Source organism: Phocoena phocoena, chromosome 15 (assembly GCF_963924675.1).
Source record: "Phocoena phocoena chromosome 15, mPhoPho1.1, whole genome shotgun sequence".
NCBI lineage: Eukaryota > Metazoa > Chordata > Mammalia > Artiodactyla > Phocoenidae > Phocoena > Phocoena phocoena.
Window position 1 is genome coordinate 61,062,242 of NC_089233.1, and position 22,767 is coordinate 61,085,008.

At 51.0% G+C, this 22,767-nt stretch overlaps 1 protein-coding gene across 1 annotated transcript; it reads left to right on the top strand.

The window, feature by feature from the left end:
* Positions 1 to 15,623: 15,623 nt before the first annotated feature.
* On the top strand, positions 15,624 to 16,840 carry ID1 (inhibitor of DNA binding 1). Its single transcript, XM_065892599.1, has 2 exons — positions 15,624 to 16,139; positions 16,378 to 16,840. Exons 1-2 carry the CDS (start codon positions 15,717 to 15,719, stop codon positions 16,417 to 16,419), a joined length of 465 nt encoding a protein of 154 aa, XP_065748671.1. The 5' UTR covers positions 15,624 to 15,716; the 3' UTR covers positions 16,420 to 16,840.
* Positions 16,841 to 22,767: the final 5,927 nt, after the last annotated feature.

Here is a 22,767-nt window from a genome sequence, read left to right on the forward strand (position 1 = left end):
TGCCACAGAAAGGGGAAGGTCCACCTTCAATCTGAGTCCTCGACCTGATCCCACATCCCAACCCCAGAGACAACCCCTATGCAACCTGCTGGAGTAACTGGGCATTTTATTTTATTTTTTGGCCACATCGTATGGCATGCGGGACCCTGACCAGGGATCAAGCCTGTGCCCTCTGCAGTGGAAGTGCGGAGTCTTAACCATTGGACTGCCAGGGAAGTCCCTCTCTGGGCATTTTAAAAGTGTATTCTAGGGCTTCCCTGGTGGCGTAATGGTTAAGAATCTGCCTGCCGAGGCAGGGGACACGGGTTCGTGCCCCGGTCCGGGAAGATCCCACGTGCCGCAGAGTGGCTGGGCCCGTGTGCAACAACTACTGAGCCCGTGTGCTATAACTACTGAAGCCTGCATGCCTAGAGCCTGTGCTCCACAACAAGAGAAGCCACGGCAATGAGAAGCCCATGCACCGCAACGAGGAGCAGACCCCACTTGCCGCAACTAGAGAAAGCCTGCGCATGGCAACAAAGACCCAGCGCAGCCAAAAATAAATAAATAAAACAAATCTTTAAAAAAATAATAATAATAAAAAGTAAAACAATTAAAAAAAAAAACTTTTTTAAGTACATTCTAGAGAAACCCTGAAGACATTATGCTACATGAAGGAGACCAGTCCCAAAAGACCAAATATTGTATGGTTCCATTTATAGGAAAGAGTCAGGATAGGCAAACCTATAGAGACGGAAAGTGGATTAGTGGCTACCAGGGTCTGAGAGGTAGGGGTAAATGGAAAGTGATTGCGAATAGACTTCTTTTGGGGTTAATGAAGATGTTATAAAATTCATTGTGGTGATGGTATGGTATACTAAAAACCATTGAGTTGTACACTTTAAATGGATGAATTGTATAACATGATATGTGAATTATATCTCAATAAAGATGTTCAAGGGAAAAAAGTAAATTCTAGAAATGCTCCTACCTCGGAGCCCTCAGCCCACTGACAGGGTGTTTCCCACCTCCAAGCCCCGGGTCCCACCTCCAGGTGGCTGTGACTGAGTGATTCTCAGGTCCAGTCAAGGGTCCAGGTGAGTTCCTCAGACTGGTTCACAGATGTCTCCTTACCACACAATCTCAGACTGGGGGAAACCCCAGAAACAAAGCATTCTCCCTTAATCTTTTCTGGGTCCAAACCTCTCCCTTTTACATTGTAATTTTATTTCATTTTTGAATCAGTAATACACTGTCATGGTATATCATTTTAAAAGTACAGACATCTCCCTTTTCACCCCCAGAGGCAGCTACACGGTGATCAGTTTCCCAGTGAGTTACAAGTAAATGCATATATTTTCTTTTTTATTCTTTTTAAACACAAGGGGCGGCAGTCTATGCATATTACCCTGCAACTCTGCAAATGGTTTTGTTTTGTTTTTCTACTTAACAAAGTACTTGGATACCTTAGTATTTCAGGATAAAGGCAGCTTCCTCATTTTTCACAGCTGCATGTGTATATTCCGCTACATGGAGAGAACAGCCTTTATTCAACCAGTCCCCTAGTGATGGACATATGGGTTTTTTCCAGTTGGCTGCTCTTCCTGGACATACATCATTTCACACATTTGAGTATATCCTTAGTATAAATTCCTGAAAGGGAAAGTGCTGTCTCCTGATTTCCCAGAGCCACATAGTATTTCATAGTGTATTTAGCTATTCTCCTTTTGATGGATATTTAGATCGTTTCCAATTGGTTGCTCTTATGAACAAGACTGCTATGAACACTTTTTAGATTCCTCGCAATGTGTTAGAAGCTGTGGAGCTTTTCCCCCCCAAAAAAATGCATCAAATTCACCCAACATCGAAACCCATCCAGGAGCCTCAAAGTTAAGAAACTCTGTTCTAAACCGACTGCTGTCACACAAACAGAGAAACGCAAGGCCGGAGATGAGCAGGGACAACCCTCCAGTACAGCGGGGATAGCAACCCTGCAGCAGTGGGCTCAGAGTTGTCGAGATTCCGCTCAGTGAGTCGGGCCACCATCCTCCTCTGCTCAAAGCCATCCCAGGGCTCCTACCTCACCAAAGTCCTCACTGTGGCCTCTGAGATCCAGCTATGCCCCTTCCCCCACATCTCCCTGACCTTCACTTCCTAGCAGCCTTCTCCTTGCTCACTCAGCTAAAGTCACATTAGCCTCTTGAACATACCAGGCACCTTTCTGCCTCAGGACCTCTACACTGATTGTGACTTCTGCCTGAAATGTTTTGCCCCCAGTAGCTGAAGGAAGTGAGAGAAGAAGTTCTTTACTGAGATATCACCTTCTCAGAGAAGCCTTTACTGATCACCCCCACCCAAGATTGCAACCCACCCCAATCCCAGTCCTCCCTATCTCCCCGTTTCCTGACTTATTTTCCTCCATAATATTTATCACCAGAGGAGATAATATTGCACTTCCCCTGCTCATTGTGTGCCCTCCTCCCCTAAACATAAACTCCACAGGGCAGTGAGTTCTGTCTGTTCTGTTCACCATAATATCCCAGCGCGGGCCCAGAGCCAGGGGCACAGTAGGTGCTCCACAAATATTTGTTGATTGAACGAAGCAATGAGGTTTGCAAAGCACTTAGCACACAGGAAGCTAAAGGAGGCGTGATATACGGGAACCCACAGGCTTTGAGAACCCCAGACTTCAACCCTAGCCCTACACCCAATCCTTCTTTTTTTTTTTCCAGGATTTATATAGAGCTTTATTACAAATCAGTTGCCTTGATTTTTTGGTGAGTGGGGCAGAGAAGCAAAATGGTGTGATAAGTGAACATTCTATTTGGAGTCTGGAGATTCGGCTTTGAATTTTAACTGTTGTTCTCTTTTTCTTAACATCTTTATTGGAGTATAATTGCTCTACAATGGTGTGTTAGCTTCTTCTTTATAACAAAGTGAATCAGTTATACATATACAGATATCCCCATATCCCCTCCCTCTTGCGTCTCCCTCCCAGCCTCCCTATCCCACCCCTCTAGGTGGTCACAAAGCACCGAGCTGATCTCCCTGTGCTATGTGGCTGTCTCTCACTAGCTATCTATTTTACGTTTCGTAGTGTATATATGTCCATGCCACTCTCTCCTTCACCAAGTCACTTGTCATTCAGGACCTCCGTGTTCATCATCCCTTAATTGGAGGTGATGCTCAGAGCATCTCTATTCAGGGTGGCTGTGAGAATGAAACAAGATAATGATTTAAAGCCCTGATAAGTGCTTAATAAAAGTCAGCCAGCATTGCTGCTGCTATGATGATGATGGTGGTGGTGGTGGTGGTGGTGGTGGTGGTGATGCCGACAGACAGGGGTGTGTGCTGCGACCTCCACACGCAGATGCCCCTTCTCCTCCTGGGGAAGGAGGTCACGTGGGGGAGGGACATTCAGACCAGGGTCCTGAGATGTCTCACTGGTACTTTACAGCAAGAGGATGGGACTGTTGGGGTGGGGGCAGCTAGAGGTAAAATGCTTCCACCAGAGAAGCCCTTAGACCCTGACTTCGGCTCCCCGCTTCCCAGTTGCCCCTGCCGGTGGCCACACCAGCCGCACCTCGCTCGCCGACCGCCCGGAGAAGCTTTGGTGGGAGGGCGGCGGGAAGGCAAGCCGGTTTTTCCCACGCTCCCCCATCCCCTGAACATCTGGCTGCGAACATCTGCCTTTAGCCTTTGTCTCCGGGCCCCAGGCCGGCCTCGCACCCGCCTGCCGCCGCCCGCGGCCCCCGCCCACCTGTGGGCCGCTCCCGCAGGGCGGCTCCCGATACCCGCGCCCGCCCGGTCGGTTCCCACGGGGTGAGCGCGGGAAGCGGGGCGGCCCATCTGCCTGGCGCGGCGGGTCCGGCCGCCGGGCGGCCGCAAGGGGCGGAACGTCCCCTTTCAGGCGGATGCGCGCCCCAGCAAAGCCCGGGGTGCGGGGCCGCTCCCTGCGCGCTCGGCCCAAAGTCACTGCCGGGGCTGCCGGGGGCACCTGGGCTCCCAGCCTCTTCGCGAAGCGCCTCCCTGATGACCTGCCCGCCGCCCCGCTCCCACCTCTCCCGCCAACCCTGGACGCCCCGGGTTCCCCGCGCACCCCTGCACCTCTAGCCCCCAACCTTTAACTGCGCTGGCCCTTCTGCCTGGAAACGCCCCTTTCCCTCCTTGCTTGCCTAACGTTTCATTTCGTGAGGTGTAAAAATGACGCACAAATATTGCGACTTCTGTTTCCAGTACCCTATTCCCACCGCCCAGAGCTAACAACCCGGCAGTTTGATGTGTTTTCTCCCCTCCCATCTTCTTTAAAAGAAAAAAGCAGCCCCCACCACCATCTTACTTCCCCGACCCGGGATCGATCCCAAGTGCCCTGCAGTGGATGCATGGAGTCCTAAGCACTGGACCGCTAGGGAATTCCCCCCTCCCATCTTCTATAAAGAATAAAACTTTACAGGTAGTGCTAGCTTTCTGGTAACCAGTGTCCCTGCCCTTTTCTCCAAGACTACTTGCCACCCCTCCACCTCCCAGTTAACGACACGACGTGAGCATGTTTCTTCCAGGCCATGTTTTCTTATACTTTTACTACACAGAAATTTATTAACATTGTTTGTGGTTTTTTTAGACTTACCCTTTAAAAAAAATCATTTTGCGTTTCTCCCTAAGCAGCACCATATTTTTGCATGTATCCAGCAGAATACATACACGTCTAGTTCATTCCTGCTAACCGCTATCTACCACTCCACCGTCACTTCATTTCCCTGTCCTCCTGTTGTTGGACGGGTCGGTACTTTTCAATCTGCTCTGCTATCGGCACAGCCGCGGTGTTGCTGCCCGTGTCTTCGGCATCTTGAGGGCAGGACTGTCAGGGTATGTCCGTGGGAGTGAACTGCTGGGTCATAGGGCATTCCCATGATCACTTTTACTCAATATCGCCGAACTGAGCTCTCAAGTGATCACACCAGTTTACATACTCACCAACGGTGGATGAGAATTTTTGTCACCAATTTGTCACCAACATCCTCATCAATTTACATTATCGGATTTTGAAGATTTTGCAGTTTGATGTGGCAGTTGTCTCCTTTGTAGCTCTCAGATGTGCAAATGTTCAGGATCAGGAGCCTCTGCCTTGTCCTTCCTCACTTTGTTTCATCTCAGTTGGCAAATCGCCTCTTCTTACAAGAAGGCCTCCCTGATCTCCCTCAGTTGACTGGGATATCTCCCAGGCCATGCCTCCCACAGCCCCTTGTGCTTCCCCATCTCAGCTCTGGCAACTGGAGGTTGACTGCCTGCCCCACCAGACCATGAGCTCCCCAGGCAGGGACCAGGTTTGCAGGCCGTGAGGAGCCTGAAAGTGGTACAGAGAGTGCTCCTGGAAGGCTTCATCCCCTCAAAATAAGGGCCTTCTCTTTCTAGCTCCTGCAAAGTGCCCCTTGGGAGGGCAGCAGCTCACATATCGATGGCATCTGGGTCCCCAGCATGTGAACTCAGCAGCCAGGAACCAACCACCTGGTTCCCTGAAGGCACCAGCTAGCACCTTGTTCTTTCAATGCTGTGTCTAGCACAGAGTTGGTGTGAAAAAATTGTTTACAGAATGAATGGCTGACACTTTATGATTCTAAAGTTCCATAATTCAGTGGTGAAGCACGTACCGGACTATTTCAATTGGGGTCACCTCTGGGAGAGGTGGAGGAGTCACAGTAATGATAATAACTAGTGTGTATTGAATGCCGACTTTGCTAGGCGCTGTTCTAAGCTCTTTATGTGACTTAACTCATTTAATCCTCATGGAGATGGGAACTCTTACGGACCCCAGTTTCATAGATGGGGAAACTGAGACACAAGGAAATGAAGTGAATTACAGACCCACAGTTTATAAGCAGTGGACTGGGATGTGAACCCAGAGCTCTTTTCCTGAGAGACCTCACTCTGCAGTCTTCTAGGAAAAGGGCCCCTTTCTTCCTTAAGTGTCTCTGAGGTGTCGACTTCCTTTTTAACCAGAGCAGTTCTGCTTTCGCATCAGCAAAGAATAATAAGACTTTTCAAAAGACCTGAGAGGTCGACCTGAGTCACAGTATCTGAGGAGTATAGCCTCACCCATGACCTGAGGCAAGGGTGCATTTGAACGGCACTTAGAGTTGGGAGACCGGAGAGGGTGGGACTGCTTCAGGCTTTTTTGGGTGGATAGGGACCTGGGCAGGCCCTGAGAGACACACCCTCAGCCGGTTCGGGTTCCAGGCCCCAGGGCAGGAGGGGGCCCCAGGTGTACTGGGGCAAGTGAGTCAAGGGAGGGCTGGGCTGGGCACCTGGCAGGGGTGGAGATTTCTGCTTCTGGAAAGGGGAGCTGTGGGGCCTCCTGTGCACCCCTTATGGACATATGGGGAGCCCACCGAAGCCCCACACCAGAGGCCTCTTGCCCAGTCTCCCTCCTTCCACCTCCGTGGGCCTTCATGGGCCTTGCAGCAGGGGTGGTGGTCTCTGCAGAGGGCACCCTGGCTTGAGGCATGCCTGGCTGGTGGCATCAGCTTCTGTGGCTGCCAGGGTCAGACCGGCTCCCATGCCTCTGCCCTGGGCAGGGCCCAGGTCCACATTCCTGAGCATGAGCTCCTGGGGTCTGTGTGGGTGTGGTTGAGTGGTTGTGTGTCCTTAGGGCTTATACAGGATTCTGAAGTAAGTGTGTGTGTGTGTGTGTGTGTGTGTGTGTGTTGGGGGAGGTGTCTACATCTAAAAAGACTTTGGGAGACTTCCTTGGCGGTCCAGTGGTTAGGACTCCGTGCTTTCGCTGAGGAGGGTACAGGTTCAATCCCTGGTCGGGAAACTAAGATCCCTCAAGCCACACAGCGTGGCCGGTAAATAAATAAATAAAAAGACTTTGGGGGTGGTGGGAGGAATACGGGGTCTTTGAACCGGTGAAGGTGGTGTTGGCTGGGTATGTTCCTTACAGGGAGCCGGTGCACAGGGGAAGCTGGCTTCTTGATTTGTGTTCGGTTGTTTTCTCTAAGATGCGGGCACTGTGTGTCAGCATCTTGGTGTGAACAATACTGATCTGGGTGTAAGTATTTGTTGTGTTTGGTGAATGTGTGTTGCAGTGTAAGGTGTGCGTCTGGGTTGTGTTTCTTGAGGGTGTTGCTGTGGTGTGTTGCTTTAGTGTTCTGTTAGGTGTGACAGTTGGGTATTTTGATGTGTTGCCTCCTTGGTCTCTGTATGTTTGTTGATGTGTTGGTTGTGCAGATTTGGGTTTTGGTTGTGTGTTGGTTGTCCCTATCATGGAGTGCTGTGTTGTGGCTTTGGCAGGCTGCCTTGTTGGTTGTGTGTATTGAGGTGTTGCTGTCAGTTGATGTGTCAGTCATGTCAGTTTGCACATATGTGCTGTGTTGGTCGTATAGGTGTGTCACTCAGTGTGTGTGTGTAGCAGTGTGTTTGTGCAGCCCTGCAGGTTTGGCTGAGTGACCTAAAATGGGACGTCCCTGGGCCCCGACTCTGTGCCTCCCTTTGGCCCTGAGACCCCAGGGCAGCAGTGGTCCTTTGTCAGGCCACAAGAGAGCCCTCCCCGCATCTGCAGGGGACCCAGGGAGCGGCCCAGACTGGCAGGCTCCAACTTCCCTGTTCATTGCTCTGGGGTCTCTTTGGAAAACGGGATGGGAAGCTAAAGGTGCACCCAAGGCTGAACCCCTGTATTCCCTGACATGACCCAGGAGTCCAGCACAGAACCCCTAGGATGGAGGGGTGGTGACAGGCCTCATTTTACAGATGGGGAAACTGAGGTCCAGAATGGGAGAGGGACTTGGCAGAGGTTTTACAGTTGCTAAGGACAGATAGCTTGAAGTCCCCACACGCTCATGCACTCCTCCGTAGACTCCTGCTGGTTTGGGGGGATGAAAAAATGAGCCCTGGAAGGACACAAAACTGTGTTCTGGCTCCCATTTCTGAATGCTTTCCATGTGCTGAGTACTGAAGTGTCATAACCTTGTGGATTAAGTTCAAATTTTGGCTCTATTTTGCACATGAGGTAACCGAGGACCATAAGTTAACAATTCATTAATTCAACAGTTATTACTCTAAATATTACTCTATTTTAAGTACTATGCTGTGTGACCTTGAGCAAGTCACTTACCCTCTCTGGGTCAGGCCCTGTGCTCAGCTCTAGGGACATAGCAGTGACCGAAGGAGCTGTGGCCACTAGAACTCACAGCCTGGGGATGGTGCGGAGAAGACAGACAATTCCCAAGAAAACAAAGATCATTTCAGATGGTAATAGATTCTATGAATAATGAAGACTAGGAGAATGTGAAAGAAAGTGAATAGCCAAGGGAGATTCTAAGAAGGCCTCTGAGGAGGTGACACTTGACCTGAGACTTGAAGACTGAAGAGTCTTATAAAGATCTGGAAGAGCCTTCAAGGCAGAGGGAACAGCAAGGGCAAAGGCCCTGAGGTGGGACTGCACTAGTTTAGTAAAGGAGGCTGTGTGGCTGGTGAGAGAAAGGGAGGGGCAGGAGATGTGGTTGGTGTGGTTGGTGGTGCCTGCAGGGGCTGCAGGCCCGGGAGGAGTTTGGATTTTCTTCTCAGCATGATGGGCAGAGAGGAGTGTTGGCTGAGCACACAGTTCTGGGGGAAGAGTGTGGAGGGGGCGCTTCTAGTCTCCCATTATGGGGGGCGGGGACAGCCAGAGCCAAAGGTCTCCCCTGCAGCTCCAGCAGCCCCAGCCCAGAGGCGCCGGCCTGGCGGCTGGAAGACTACGCTGTGGGCACATCTGGGGAACAGCTGCTTGGCCAGGGCCAGAGCGGGTCACGTGGCACAGGCAGGACCGCCCTGGAGCCTACAAGGCCAAGACTCCCTGGAGAGGCAGTGGGGAAAGTGCCGGACATGTACCCGAATCCCCGCAGTGTAGACACACGTGCACACGAGCCCCACAGCCCCTCACAGCCACTGCCTCAGGAGCCAGACCACCTAGGTTCGACACCACATCCTAGCTGTGTGATCTATCTGAAACAAGTCACTCAACTTCTCTGGGCCTCGGTGACCTCAGCTGTAAGGGAGACATAATACTACCACCTCCGTCATGGGTGGTTTTTCTCTCAACAGCAAATGCTCATTGAGTGCCTCCTGTGTGCCAGGCACTGTACTTGGCCCTGGGTTATAGCAATGACGAGAACAGCAGTGGTCCCTGCCCTCCTGAGCTCACTGTCTTAGGTTAAACTTGGAACCAGGCCTGACCCACACTGAGCACTTAGAAAATGGGAGCCATTTGCCTTGAGTCCTGGGAGCCAGAGGAAGGATTGTAAAGGCAGAAAGGGAGCTGTGGTGACAGAGACATAATAACGAAAGGCCTTCCCATCCATCACCTCCTGGCGTAGCTTATTTCATTCTCACAACCGCTCCACAGAGACGAATAAGGGTTCGGTCCAGTTTACACATGGGGAAAGAGAGGCACAACTTGTCAGTGGCAGAGCCAGGATTTGAAGGTGTGAAGGGCTGGTCCCTTCTCCTCTCTGGCCCCCAGTATTCCCATCTGTGAAATGGTGCGTTATAATCACACAGCTGCTGCCAGCCCCAGGGAGCAGCTGTGAAACTCAGATGGTGCCAGGTGTGCGTGAAGGGCTTTCTGAGAGACAGCGGAACCCTGGGGTGGGACCATGAGGGTTCATTTAATGAGTCCTCCAAACTTCCTGGCCACCAAAAGAAGGGTCTGTTTTCCTGAGCTGACCTGGTAGTAGGGTTCAGAGGCAAACACTCTCTCAATTCCCACTACCAAGGAGAGGGCCAGAAAAAATGGCCATTTGGCAAAACTATAAACAGGCAGTCTTTATTTAAATTCCTTGTCAGGCCTTAAAAATGCTAGAGATAAAAACCAATGTCTGGAAGTACTGAAAATTTTCTGGAGTGAAATGAAGCCAGCTTTTCCCCAGAGGCTTAGGATGGGTGTGTGTATAGGGGGGTGTCATTATTTCAGTTGGGAAGTTTGAGGGGAGCAGAGTGAAGGGAACGTTTCGGGGGGTCTGAAAGCCCACCTTCCAGGGCTCACTAAAAACTCCTGGGAGCAAAATTACAACCAAATGGGTCCTGGAGGGATGGGCCTAGACTTGAACAGATGTTTTTACTGTTTAGTGAGCATCTACTCTGTGCTAAGACCACAGTAGGAGTTTTGCAAGCCTAATCTCAATGACTCCTCGAAGTAGCCTAAGGAGGTAGGAACTTCTATCGTTTTGCCAGTGAGGAAGCAGAGGCTCAGAGAGGTGAATGGTCTTGCTCCAGATCACATAGTATAACAAGGATTTAAATCCCAAGCTTTTGGACCCCAAGCCCCAGCCCTTTACACTATTCCACAGCCAACTGTCTCTCCTCAAACTGTCAAAGCTTTATGTGCCATTCACATGTCTTCATTCAGGCCTTTTGTCCTTGTGCTTTTCCCACATAAAGTGCCCAGAGGATAAGTCACCTCCTCTAGGAAGCCTCCCTGATCTCCTCCAAAGTAGAACTCATCTTTTCTTTGTGTGGCTAAGGCATCTAGCAGGCAATTTTCATAATACAGTCTTGATATGGCTAGCACAGGAGGTGGACGCTCATGAATGTGAAGTGCACTTAGCTATTGGGGGTCCTAATTGTCCCTTGACTTTATTTCTCTCCCTATTTGTCTGCAAAGTGTCTTTTTTTTTTTTTTTTTTTTTAATTTATTTTTAAATGTATTTATTTATTTTTGGCTGCGTTGGGTCTTCATTTCTGTGCAAGGGCTTTCTCCAGTTGCGGCAAGTGGGGGCCACTCTTCATCACCGTGCGCAGGCCTCTCACTATCATGGCCTCTCCTGTTGCGGAGCACAGGCTCCAGACGCGCAGGCTCAGTAGTTGTGGCTCACGGGCCTAGTTGCTCCGCGGCATGTGGGATCTTCCCAGACCAGGGCTCGAACCCGTGTCCCCTGAATTGGCAGGCAGATTCTCAACCACTGTGCCACCAGGGAAGCCCATAAAATAAAAAATTGATAAATTGGACTTCATCAAATTTAAAACTTTTTTTTTTTGGCTGCATTGCACCTTCGTTGCTGTGCACGGCTTTCTCTAGTTGTGGGGCAAGCGGGGGCTACTCTTCATTGCGGTGCGCAGGCTTCTCAACGCAGTGGCTTCTCTTGCTGCGGAGCATGGGCTCTAGGCACGCGGGCTTCAGTTGTTGCAGCAGGCAGGCCCTAGAGTGCAGGCTCAATAGTTGTGGCGCAAGGGCTTAGCTGCTCCATGGCCTGTGGGTTGTTCCTGGACCAGGGATCGAACCCATGTCCCCTGCACTGGCAGGCGGATTCTTAAGCACTGTGCCGCCAGGGAAGCCCTAAAACTTCTGTTCTTCAAAAGACATTATTAAGAGGATAAAAAGCATAGACACACACTAGAGAAACATTCATAAATCATATATCTCACAAGTGATATTTGTTCAAAATATATAAAGAACTCTCAAAACTCAATAATAAAACAAACAACCAAATTAAAAGAAATGGACAAAAGATTAAAGGGTGCACGAGGGATCCTTGTAATGGAACTGCTCTGTGTGTTCACTCTGGTGATCACACAAATCTACACATGCAATAAAATTGCACAGAACAAAATACACACTCACAAGTGCATGTAATCAGGTGAAATCCGAATTTCAGCAGAAATCGGAGGAACCTTACTGTGATATTGTACTGTAGTCATGCAAGCTGCTACCATTAGGAAAACTGGGTGAATAATACAAGGGGTCTCTATTATTTCTTACGACTGCATGTGAATCTACAATTATCTAAAAATAATTTTTTTATGAGCAAAAGAAATGAATATCTTCACCAAAGGAGATATATAGGCACATGAAAAGATGCTCGACATCTCTAGTCATTAGGAAAATACAAATTAATACCACAGTGAGACACTACAACACATCTGTTAGAGTGACTTTTAGCTTTTATTATCCATTCTCATAAATGAGCATACAACTGTTAGAGAAGATGTGGAGGAACTGGAGTCTTTTTTTTTTTTTTTGAATATTTATTTATTTATTGGGTTGCACCAGGTCTTAGTTGCAGCATATGGGATCTAGTTCCCTGACCAGGGATCGAACCTGCGCCCCCTGCATTGGGAGCGTGGAGTCTTAACCACTGTGCCACCAGGGAAGTCCTGGAACTGGAGTCTTAACACTCCTGATGGGAATGTAAAATGGTGCACTCACTGTGGAAAAGAGTTTAGCAGTTTCTTATAAAGTTAAATAAATATCTACTATGTGACCCAGTCATTTCACTTCTAAGTATCTGTCTAAAAGAAATGAAAGCATAGATTCATAGAAATTCTTGTATACAAGTGTTCATAACAGCTTTATTTGTACTAACGCCAAATTGTAAACAACCCAAATGCCCATCAACGAGTGATAAACAAATTGAAGCATATCCACATCCTCCTACTACTCAGCAATAAAAAGGAACATTCTCAAAATAATTATGCTGATTTAAAGAAACTAGGCTGAAAAACCTACCAAAAAAGAGTATATACTCTATACATTATATACTGTCTATACTGTACTCGAGTATATAAAATTCTAGAAAATGCAAACTGATCTATAGAGTGCTTGAGCACTGGGTAAGAGAGAGGGGAGGGAGGGGTTACAAGGGACAGATTAAAACTTTTAGGGGTGATGAAGTATACAGTTTTCTTAAATGTGGTGATGGTGCATGAGTAGATATGTATGTCAGAACTTATCAGGTTGGACACTTTAAATATATGCACTTTGTGCATGTCAATTATACTTCAGTAACATTCTTTTAGGGAATTCCCTGGCAGTCCAGTGGTTAGGAGTTGGTGCTGTCACTACCAAGGGCCTGGGTTCAATTCCTGGTGGGGGAACTAAGATCCCACAAATCAAGCAGCATGGCCAGAAAAAAACAAAAACACTGTTTCTTAAAAAACAGAAGAATTAAACACCCCTGTGAAGATCAAAGTGAAATTCTGATTTCATATTGCTCCCCTTCCCTTCTCAGGTAACGTTAATAATTTGTTGTTTATCCATTTTTTTTTTCTTTCTAATATTTTTTATTGAGGTGGAATTTAAATACAACAAAATGCACAAAAACATATAATTCGAAGTGTTTTGACTAAATCATACACTGTGTAACCCACACCTCATCATGATATGGACCATTTCTATCCCTCCAGAAAGGTTCCCCACACCCTACCCTGGCAATTCTCACCCTCCACTCCCAGAGGCAACCACCATTCTGATTTCTTTCCCCTAGATTAGCTGTGCCTGTTCTAGAACTTCAAATAAGAGAAATCACACAGTACTGTGTTTGAAATTTTTTTCTGTAGCATAATTTCCTCTCTTGTTTTAAATTCATTTCCAGATACACACGTACTCAGGAGCAATAAGAGGTCCTACCTTGACCCCCAGTCTAAAACTTGCTTTCTCCATCAACAGTAGGATCTAGATAACTCTCCGAGCCATGCTCACCACCTGCTGCATAGCCAGGCCACTGCATTGACTTCCATTAATAATTTATATCATGTTGATGGACATTTAGGTTATTTCAACTTCCCCTCTCTTGCAAGTAGCACCTCAGTGAAACATGCTGAACAGACATCCTTTGTGCCCCTGTGTGTAGGTTTCTCTGGAATTGATTCCAGCAAGTAGAATTGCTGGATCAATTAATAAACACTAGGTAATGAATTAATATTCTGATTTCCTCTGGTTGGTCATTGTCCTTCCAATTCCTTTGCACAGCAAAAAGTTCTCTCCAATCATTAGAGGATTGCTAAACAAGGCCTAGGGCGTTTGGAGAGTTTGGGGTAGGGGAGTGCTAAGGGGATGAGGAGTCCAGCTAATTAGTGATCTCTCTCCTTTGAAGCTGGTCTCGCTGATCAGCTTTCCTGGTTTCCAGATGTGGAGGCAGGGGGCCGGTTTATCGGCCCCTCCCCCAACCTGTGGGAAAAGGAAACTCGCTGATACCCAGTGAATTAATTGCAGGGGGAAAAGGAGCCATAATATCATCCTCTCCCATGTGAGCACAGAATTTTAGCCCCGCTAAAGCTGTGTGACCTTGGATGGCTATTCTGAGCCTCAGTTTCCCCGCCTCTAGCCTATCCAGGGCTCTGGGGGCAGACTGCCTACCCTGGCAGGAAGGAACTGCATTACAATAAAGTGCCCTTGTTATCATAATGCAGCCATTACAACAGCTCTGGCTCCTGGGAAGCTTTTTGAGCCTCGGTTTCCTCCTTTGTATAAAGAAACCAAACAACTCCCCTCTTAGAGTTGTGGCGCGGAACGCGTAAGATTGACAAAGCAAACACCAAGTAAGAATGCAATAAATCGTCGCCTTTGTCATTATCGAGATACCAGGCAGAAGTTCGGGCTCAGACAGGGCCCGAGACTCAACTAAATTCATCCTGCAGCAGAGTTGGAATCGGAACTCTTTCCCCAGGCGTGAGCTGGGAGCTTGAGGTGGGGAGGAGGCAGTGAAGAAACCTCCCAAGTGGCCGGAGCTGTGGGCCTGGTGGAGAGGTGTGGGGCGGGGAGGTAAGGTGACCCTTGCCCAGCGACCGCGCCCGCGAGGAGGGCATTCCCAGGCCTCCCACCCGAGGCCTGCAGGTGACTGGCGGAGCTGGGGGTAGCTGGGGAGCTCCGGGGCTGGGTTTGCCGTCTCCATGGTGACCGCCCGCGCGGCGCCAGCCTGACAGCCCGTCCGGGTTTTATGAATGGGTGACGTCACTGGCCTGGCGTCTAACGGTCTGAGCCGCTTGTTCAGACGCTGACACAGAGCAGCCCCGGGAGTGGGGTGGGTGGGAGGGGGGAGACTCGAGCTCCGCAGCTGCCGCGCCGTGGGAGGGAGACCCTGATCCGAGGTCTTTGCGGGGGAAGGCAAAAAGGGAGAAAAAAATTTTAATTACTTAATGATGCAGATTTGGGGAATTTTTGCAGGGGGCTGTAAATCCAGGGGAGAATCAGGGAAGGCAGTCCACTCTGGGCGCCTTCTATCTTGTTCAGGTCCCAGAGACCCAGTCCCCAATCCTGGAGGAAGATTTTCCAGAATTAATTGCTCCCATCCCAAGGGGCCTGGGTTAGCCCGCCTGGTCCCAGGAACATTAACCAGCAACATTCTCTGGGAATTGGGAAAGGACACCGCCCCGGTGGGCAGAGTGTAAAGGAGGGCCCGCTTTAAGTTTCAGCTCAAATATTTGGGAGATCAGGGTCCCAGAGATAGGTTCCAATAGGGTCCAGAAGCCCAGGCTCAAGTACTGGGCGACCCAGATCCCGCTGCTTCTCCATCGGGACCTCAGTTTCCCTCATCTGTAAAATGGGGCTGGAAAAGTGAGAAAATGAACCTGGGAAAACTGATTCTTGGAATCTTTTCGTTATTGGTAATACCGGTTTAGCCTCCTTCCCGAGGAGCCCAAGGCAGCCCTTGCCTCCACTAGCGACCTTGCACCGTGTCCTCCCACTCTCTCTGTTCTTGAGTCTCGGGTCCTTTTCCACGCCGGTGAAGGTGCACTAGTAGAGCAGGAGGCGGGACCCAGAAGCTCTCTAGGCCGCGCCTCCAGACCTCCCATTGGCTGTTTTTGAACGTCTGAGGCCGCCCCCAAGGTGGGCGGGTGGGTGCGCCGCAGCGTCTCTATAAAAGTCGGGCGGTGGGGCTCGCATCTAGCTTTCTACAGCAGTCTTTTTACCGTTTCAACTTCGTCCCGCACTCCCGTCGTCCGCCTCCTCCGTCCGCTTCACCTTCTCTCACCCAGACGCCAGAATCATGAAGGTCGCCAGTGGCAGCGCCGCGGCCGCCGCGGGCCCCAGCTGCGCGCTGAAGGCGGGCAAGTCTGCGGGCGGCGCGGGCGAGGTAGTGCGCTGCCTGTCCGAGCAGAGCGTGGCCATCTCGCGCTGCGCCGGCGGCCCCGGGGCGCGCCTGCCCGCCCTGCTAGACGAGCAGCAGGTGAACGTGCTACTCTACGACATGAACGGCTGCTACTCGCGCCTCAAGGAGCTGGTGCCCACCCTGCCCCAGAACCGCAAGGTGAGCAGGGTGGAGATCCTCCAGCACGTCATCGACTACATCTGGGACCTGGAGTTGGAGCTGAACTCGGAATCCCAAGTCGGGACCCCCGGGGGCCGGGGACTCCCCGTCCGGGCTCCGCTCAGCACCCTTAACGACGAAATCAGCGCCCTGGCGGCAGAGGTGAGGTCCGAGTTGGAGTACGAGATCATTTTCCTTCTACGGATGGGGAAACTGAGGCCCAGAGAGGGAGGGGTTACTTGACCCTATGTCCGCCCCATCCTTTCGGGCACCTAGCTGCTCAAGGATGCCCAAGGAGATTGGAAAAGGTGCTGCCTCCTCGTGTTTCCTGGGGAAGAGGGGCTTGCAGCCCTGTCCCCTCCAACCTGCCCGTCTCACTTCTCTCTCCGTTTCATCACAGGCGGCGTGCGTTCCAGCGGACGATCGCATCTTGTGTCGCTGAAGCGCCGCCCTCAGGGACCGGCGGACCCCAGCCCTTCAAGGGGCGAGAGGAATAGCTGTTCTCTGGTCCTTCCAAGCGCCTCGCCGGAGCTGGGGAGGAACAAGACAGATCGGCGGCCATTGGGCGCTTGCTGGATCCAGCCCGGGGCTGGGGGACTGACAGGGCAGGCTGACCCTCCCTCCTCGCCCACCAGCCACCAGAGACTTGGGGGAGTCCCCCCGTGTGTTTCTATTTTTTGAAAAGCAGACATTTTAAAAAATGGTCACGTTTGGTGCTTCTCAGATTTCTGAGGAAATTAATTGCTTTGTATTGTATATTACAATGATCACCGACTGAGAATATTGTTTTACAATAGTTCTGTGGGGTTTTTTGGTTTTTTTTGTTTTTGGTTGTTGTTATTAAACAAATACTTTCGATGGTGAAGTTGCAGTGACTTCTTGGATTGAGGGGAGGGGTCTGGGCTGGGGTGACCCCTGACCCTTTTCGCAGCTGCTGCTAGGGGGAGGGGACTGGAAGGCCACATCTGGACTGTCGCTTTTACTGACCTGAAATGAGTGTTTCCGGTGCCTTTAAAGTCTATTCTTTCCCCCCATCCCTGGCCATTTCCCTGCTCCCTAGTGTCATAAAATTAAATCCTTTAGACTTTTAGGGTTTCTCAAAGTGGTCATTGGGTCATGTGGGTCACCTGGGGAGGTTGTTAAATGCAGATCAACCTGCCAAGGCCTCCTCTGGGTTGAAGAGTATTCAACAAGTCAGTTACATTGGAGAACCAGGTCACCGGACCACCTGCATCTTGGCCGAAATGGGTGAAGCGAGACCCACAGGAAAGGGACTTTCCCAGAACCTCAGCTTGTCGGGGGCAGGACTTGCATCTTGCCCCATTCCCCTGTAAGAGGTGCCTCCCCCACGGGCTCCAGGCTTGTCCAAGTGGGTGAGCAAGTTGGCAGGGCCAGCCTGGGCACAGCTGCTGGGCCACCTGCTCTGGGTCTGGACTCGGCCCCCTCACCCTGGCCTGGCTATGCCAGCAGCTCACAGAACTTCTCTCTCCTCCAGGGCTCCTGTGTGGGCTCTGAGGAGGAGTGCGCGAGTCAGTCTGCAGCTCCTGAGCCGGGGAAAAAGGTGTCATTGACAAGGACCTATCTGCCTGGACATGTGTGAAAGTTTGTACTCATGGGGGAGTGCATATGAGTGTCTGGACCTGTGTGTGTGACGTGAGTGGACTGGTAGTTACCCTGTGGGGCTGGGTCATCTGTTGGTGTGCAGGCCTGGGGGTGTGGGTGAGGATACACATGGGGATGTGTGCAGAAGGGCAAACGTGAGCACACGTGTTCTGCAGGATGAGTGAGCACACTCCAGCTGTCTGGGCTGGTGTGCTCTGCTGAAATGCACTGTGCGGCCCTTGGCCTGGCTCTGGCTTGATGGATGGGTTTGTGTGTCTGGGGGCTGCAGAACTGCACTGGGTTTCTAAGTAGATGTCTGTAGATTGGCTGGCATTCCTGGGTCTCTCCTGGTCTGGGAGTGGGGGTGGGGTGGTAGGTTTATTCAGGGAAACCCTTCCTAAAATGTTCAAGTACCACCTTTCCAGGCAGTTGTTAGGACCTCGGGGACACCAACCCTTAAGTATCCCTACCAGGCAGTTGCCAGGTATCACACAGGTAGAAACTGAGCCCCAGAAAAGGTAAAGAACTTGCAAATAAATAGCACCAAGCACCACGAGCCTCACTGTACTCTAAACCCTTTACATAAAGGATTTCACGGATCTCTGTGGGGCTAAGGGCAGGATTCTGAATAATAATAATAATGAAGACTATCGACTATGAGCACTAACAATAAGCCAGATATCAACCCCCTCTCCGAGCACATTCCAGACTTTATCAAAGAGCCCAGTATTCGGAGGTAAATCGTGTCCTTCACTACTGCCCACTCAATTCCCCACCGGCTACTGTTTTGTAGCATTAACTTCACAGAACTGTTGTAGAGAATAAATGAAATAGAGCACTGAGCACGTAGTGTTTGCGAGCTATAAGTTATTATTAACTGTCCCCTGAACGTCCTTGCAGTGTCCTCAGAGGCACACGTGTGCCCCACTCCCTCCCGCGTGCCCCCCACCCGCCTACCAGCCCACCCACCGGGCCGTGGGCGTGTCCCCGCGAGTACTCCCCCACGGCACGACCCTTTTCCAGGAGAGGAAGGGGCTGTGCCGGAGGGGTGGGGGCCCGGGTCACCTCCCCCGCAGTGCAGGCACACTCTGGCTTCCACGTTTCCCTCTTTTCCCCTTTGGCCCGGGCCCAGCCCATCTGGAGGCCGGCTCGGCGGCGGCCTGGGAGCGTTTCCATCAGCTGGGCCCGAGGAATGCGGAGCTATTTAACCTGAGCATCCCCAGGTGTACGGAGGCGCCTGGCTGTCTGGGGCCCGCCGCCTTTGGCACGGCCGCGCTAGACAAACAGCGCGCCGCCCCCGCCCTGCCCCTCCGCCCGCAGCTGCAGCCAGGCCTGGGAACTGGCGGGCGCCGGCGGCTTGCATAAGAGACTCGCGCTCCGCGGAGGGAGGGGCGAGCGGGGGACGGGGGCCGCCGGGGGGTGTGAGAGCAAGAGTGTGTGTGTGTGCACGTGTGTGCGTGCGTGTGCGCAGCGCGCAAAACCCTGCTGCGAGTGTATGTACAGCACTGAAAACCCTGCTCTCTGCGTGTGTTTGTGTGTGTGTGTGTGTGTGTGTGTGTGTGTGTAGCACACAAAACCCTGCTCCTTTGGGCCGCCGCTGGGGAAATCATTAACTCCTTAACCCTGCCAGACAGGGGGCAGGAGCTGGGCGCGGGGAGGGGGTGGGGGAGACCGCAGAGAAAAACCAGGACAAAGTTCTTTGGGCATTGGACCCTGCCTCTCCAGGGCTTTGGGGCCCAAGAGTTGAAGGATTTTTTTCTTTTCTTTAACAAACACTTCTAGAGCGCTTATTCTGTGCCGGGTACTATATTAAACTCAAAATTAATTTGGTTAATTCTCCTCACAGCTGTAAGGGGGCAATGCTATCATATGCTCATTTTGATACTAGCAACAACAGCAGCACAACAGTAAAGGTAAGATAACATTTTAGTAGGGAGGCTGGTAGAACACAGCTTCTGAATCAGCCTTGATGCTCCTCACTTCGCCTGTCTGAGCCTCCATTTTCTCATCTGGGAAATGGGCTCCAGAACCTCAGCCTCAAGGATCAATTGAAGGGTTGTGAATGGAAAGCTTGGCACCAGGACTGGCTCAGTGTAGACACTCGGTATATGCTGGTATAAAATGTTTTGTGCCCTCACTAAGGGGATTGTCTCATGAGCCCTATCAGATGTGTGAACCCATCGCTATTCCTACTTTTCAGATTATAAAAAGGAGACATCAGAGAAGTGACCCACCCAAGGCCACACAGGGACTGACTTAGAACTTTCTGGAAACTAGGCTTCTGAGGGGCTTTACGTTCCCACAGGACGTCCAACTGAGCTTTTTTTTTTTCTTTTAAAATAGGAATGAATTTTTTTTAAACCAGTTTTTGTTTTTTAATGTTTTTATTTTTGACTGTGTTGGGTCTTCGTTGCTGCACGTGGGCTTTCTCTAGTTGTGGTGGGGGGGCTACTCTTCATTGCAGTGCGTGGGCTTCTCATTACTGTGGCTTCTCTTGTTGCGGCGCATGGGCTCTAGGCGTGTGGGCTTCCGTAGTTGTGGCACATGGGCTCAGTAGTTGTGGCTCTTGGGCTCTAGAACACAGGCTCAGTAGTTGTGGTGCCCAGGCTTAGTTGCTCCGTGGCACCCAATTTAGCTTTTTCATCTTATTTCCAATCGAAATCACACCGGGTCATTATATATTTTTGTTTTAAACACATAAACTGGAAAAACGCAAGACATAACGCATATCACAATTTTTGCAACTCATGTTTTGGCATTTCTTAATTTTAAAAAATCTAATGAGAGCCTTGAAAGATGGAAATGGCCCAGGCTCTCTCTTCCTCTAAGAGGTCGTGGGCCAGGTCCAATGTGACCTGGCTCTGAGAAGACAGGTCCCACAGTGGGGCACAGGTCTTGAACCAGGTAGTGACCAACCAAACTGTGGACACGTCTGCTTGGATCCTGGTGGCTAGGGATCACTAGGCCCTGACCTCTGGATGCACATGCCCCCCTCCACAGAGGTCAAGGGGGTTTCATGCGCAAACACCAACCTTACACTTGCCAATTTGAGTCACCCAGACCTCAAAGTGCCCCTGGAGCTGCCTCCCCGCCCCCCAACATTGCCTCCTGAGCCTAAGACTCAGGGGTAAAACCTTTCCTCACACCAGCTACTCTTATTGAGTCCCAGGGACTGCACACAGGGAGGGCTCCCAGCTGTCCAGGTCACACACTGCAAGGCTTTCCATTGACAGTTGGGCCTGGGAGTCCAGCCTGACTACCAGAGGGAAAGGTGAGTCATGGCCCAGCCAGGGTCCCTGGCGCCGCTTTCCGGGAAAGGGAAGGGAACGGAAGAGAGGAAATCAAAAGGCCTGGAGGCGCACAAGGCGGTAGGGCGTTCTTATCTTCCCGGGACCCGCCCTGGCTGGCGCTTCCTGCCCCAACTCTTGCAAAATGGATTTCCCAGCGCTGCCCCCAAGAGGGGCACGGCGGGCCGTACAGGGTTGCATCAGGGCCTTGTGCAAGGCATAGCTGGCGGGGAGGGCGATGCTGCAGGCCAAGAGGGGGGAAGGGAAGAGGGACTTGGCTTCTAGGTCCAGTGCCACTTCTGGTTGGCACTTGCCACCTCCCTGGCCTTCAGCATCCTCAGCTTTAAAATGGGTGTTACAGCCACTGTTCTGAGGTTTCAGTGACATCATCCCCGTCCCATCCACTCCTCAAGCCTCACCCAAGCCAGGCCATTGTCATCTCTACCTGGAAAACTGTACCAGCCCCAACTGGTTCATTCAACAAACATGTTGGCCCTTGAACAATGTGGTTTTGACCTGCACGGAGTCCACTTATAAACGGATTTTTTTCAATAGTAAACACGACAGCAGGGGTCCCCAACACCCGGGCCGCAGACCGGTACCTGTCCTGGGCCTGTTAGGAACCGGGCCGCTCAGCAGGAGGTGAGTGGCGGGCGAGCCAGCGAAGCTTCGTCCGCAGCTCCCCACGCTCGCATTACCGCCTGAACCATCCCCCGCCCCTCCTCGGTCCGTGGAAGAATTGCCTTCCACGAAACCGGTCCCTGGTGCCGAAAATGTTGGGGACCGCTGCACTACAGGACTACAAGATCGGTGGGTGGCTGAAACCACTGATGCAGAACCACGGATGCGGAATCCCCGATAAGGAGTGCTGAGTATAAACTACACGCGGATTTTCACTGTGTTGGGTCGGTGTCCCTAACCCACGCATTGTTCAAGGGTCAACGGTAGTTACAAAGTTTCTACCTGTGCTAGGAGTGGGTTGCAGAAGCAAAGAATTTAGATAAAAATCCTTGCCCTACTGGAATTTACGTTCCTAGTGGAAGAAGACAGACAGTAAATAAATATGCATAAGCATAATCGGAGGTGGATTTACCCTGAAATGACTGAAGCTCACATTTCAAGGCTTCACATCTGGAAGGAGTCCTAGCAATGAGTTATGTGGGGGTTTGTTTGTTTGTTTGTTTCTTTGTGTGGGTGTATTTTTGTAAAATTTGCAAGATGTTGTGCCTAGATGCAAAAATCTAGGCCCACAAAACCTAGATTCTCTCCTGTATATGCAGAGGGCATGCAACAGGATCCAAGCTTGAAGACAAGGCTGCTGGAGGCGGAGCAGAATCATGTCTACTCGGTAGTTCATGTTTTCAGCTCGAGACCCCGGTCTCTGAGCGGCAGAGAAGAGCTGGGTGGATCAGCGCGCTCCAGCACAGCTGAACTCACTCCGCTCACAGCATACCTGGGCGCCCTGCCCGCTCCGCCCTTTCTCGGACCACTGGCCCCCCTTGCCGGGAAGACCCGGAACTGCGCCAGCGCCGGCGAGAAACCAGGCCTGGTTCCCGAGGGCTGTGAAGGCTGGTGCCTTGGCGGCCTCTGGCGCACTATCTGGGAACTGCAGCCAGAGCTGTGATTTCTGTGTCTGGTATGTGACTGTGTGTCTGTGTACATGTACACAGCAGGTGACGAATCCAGAAATCTCCACCCAGCTCCTGCTCTGATCAGGGCCTTAGTTACTCTGTCCCCCATTCTTTCATACTCTTCCTTCTTCCTTGCTGTACGACAGCCCCCTCTGAGCCTCATTAACCTTATCCACAAGAGGAGGAGATCTTAAGCAAATTCTTGAACTTTTTTAAAATTGTGAAATGTATTATACATACAAAAGGGTACATATCACGAATGCATACGGT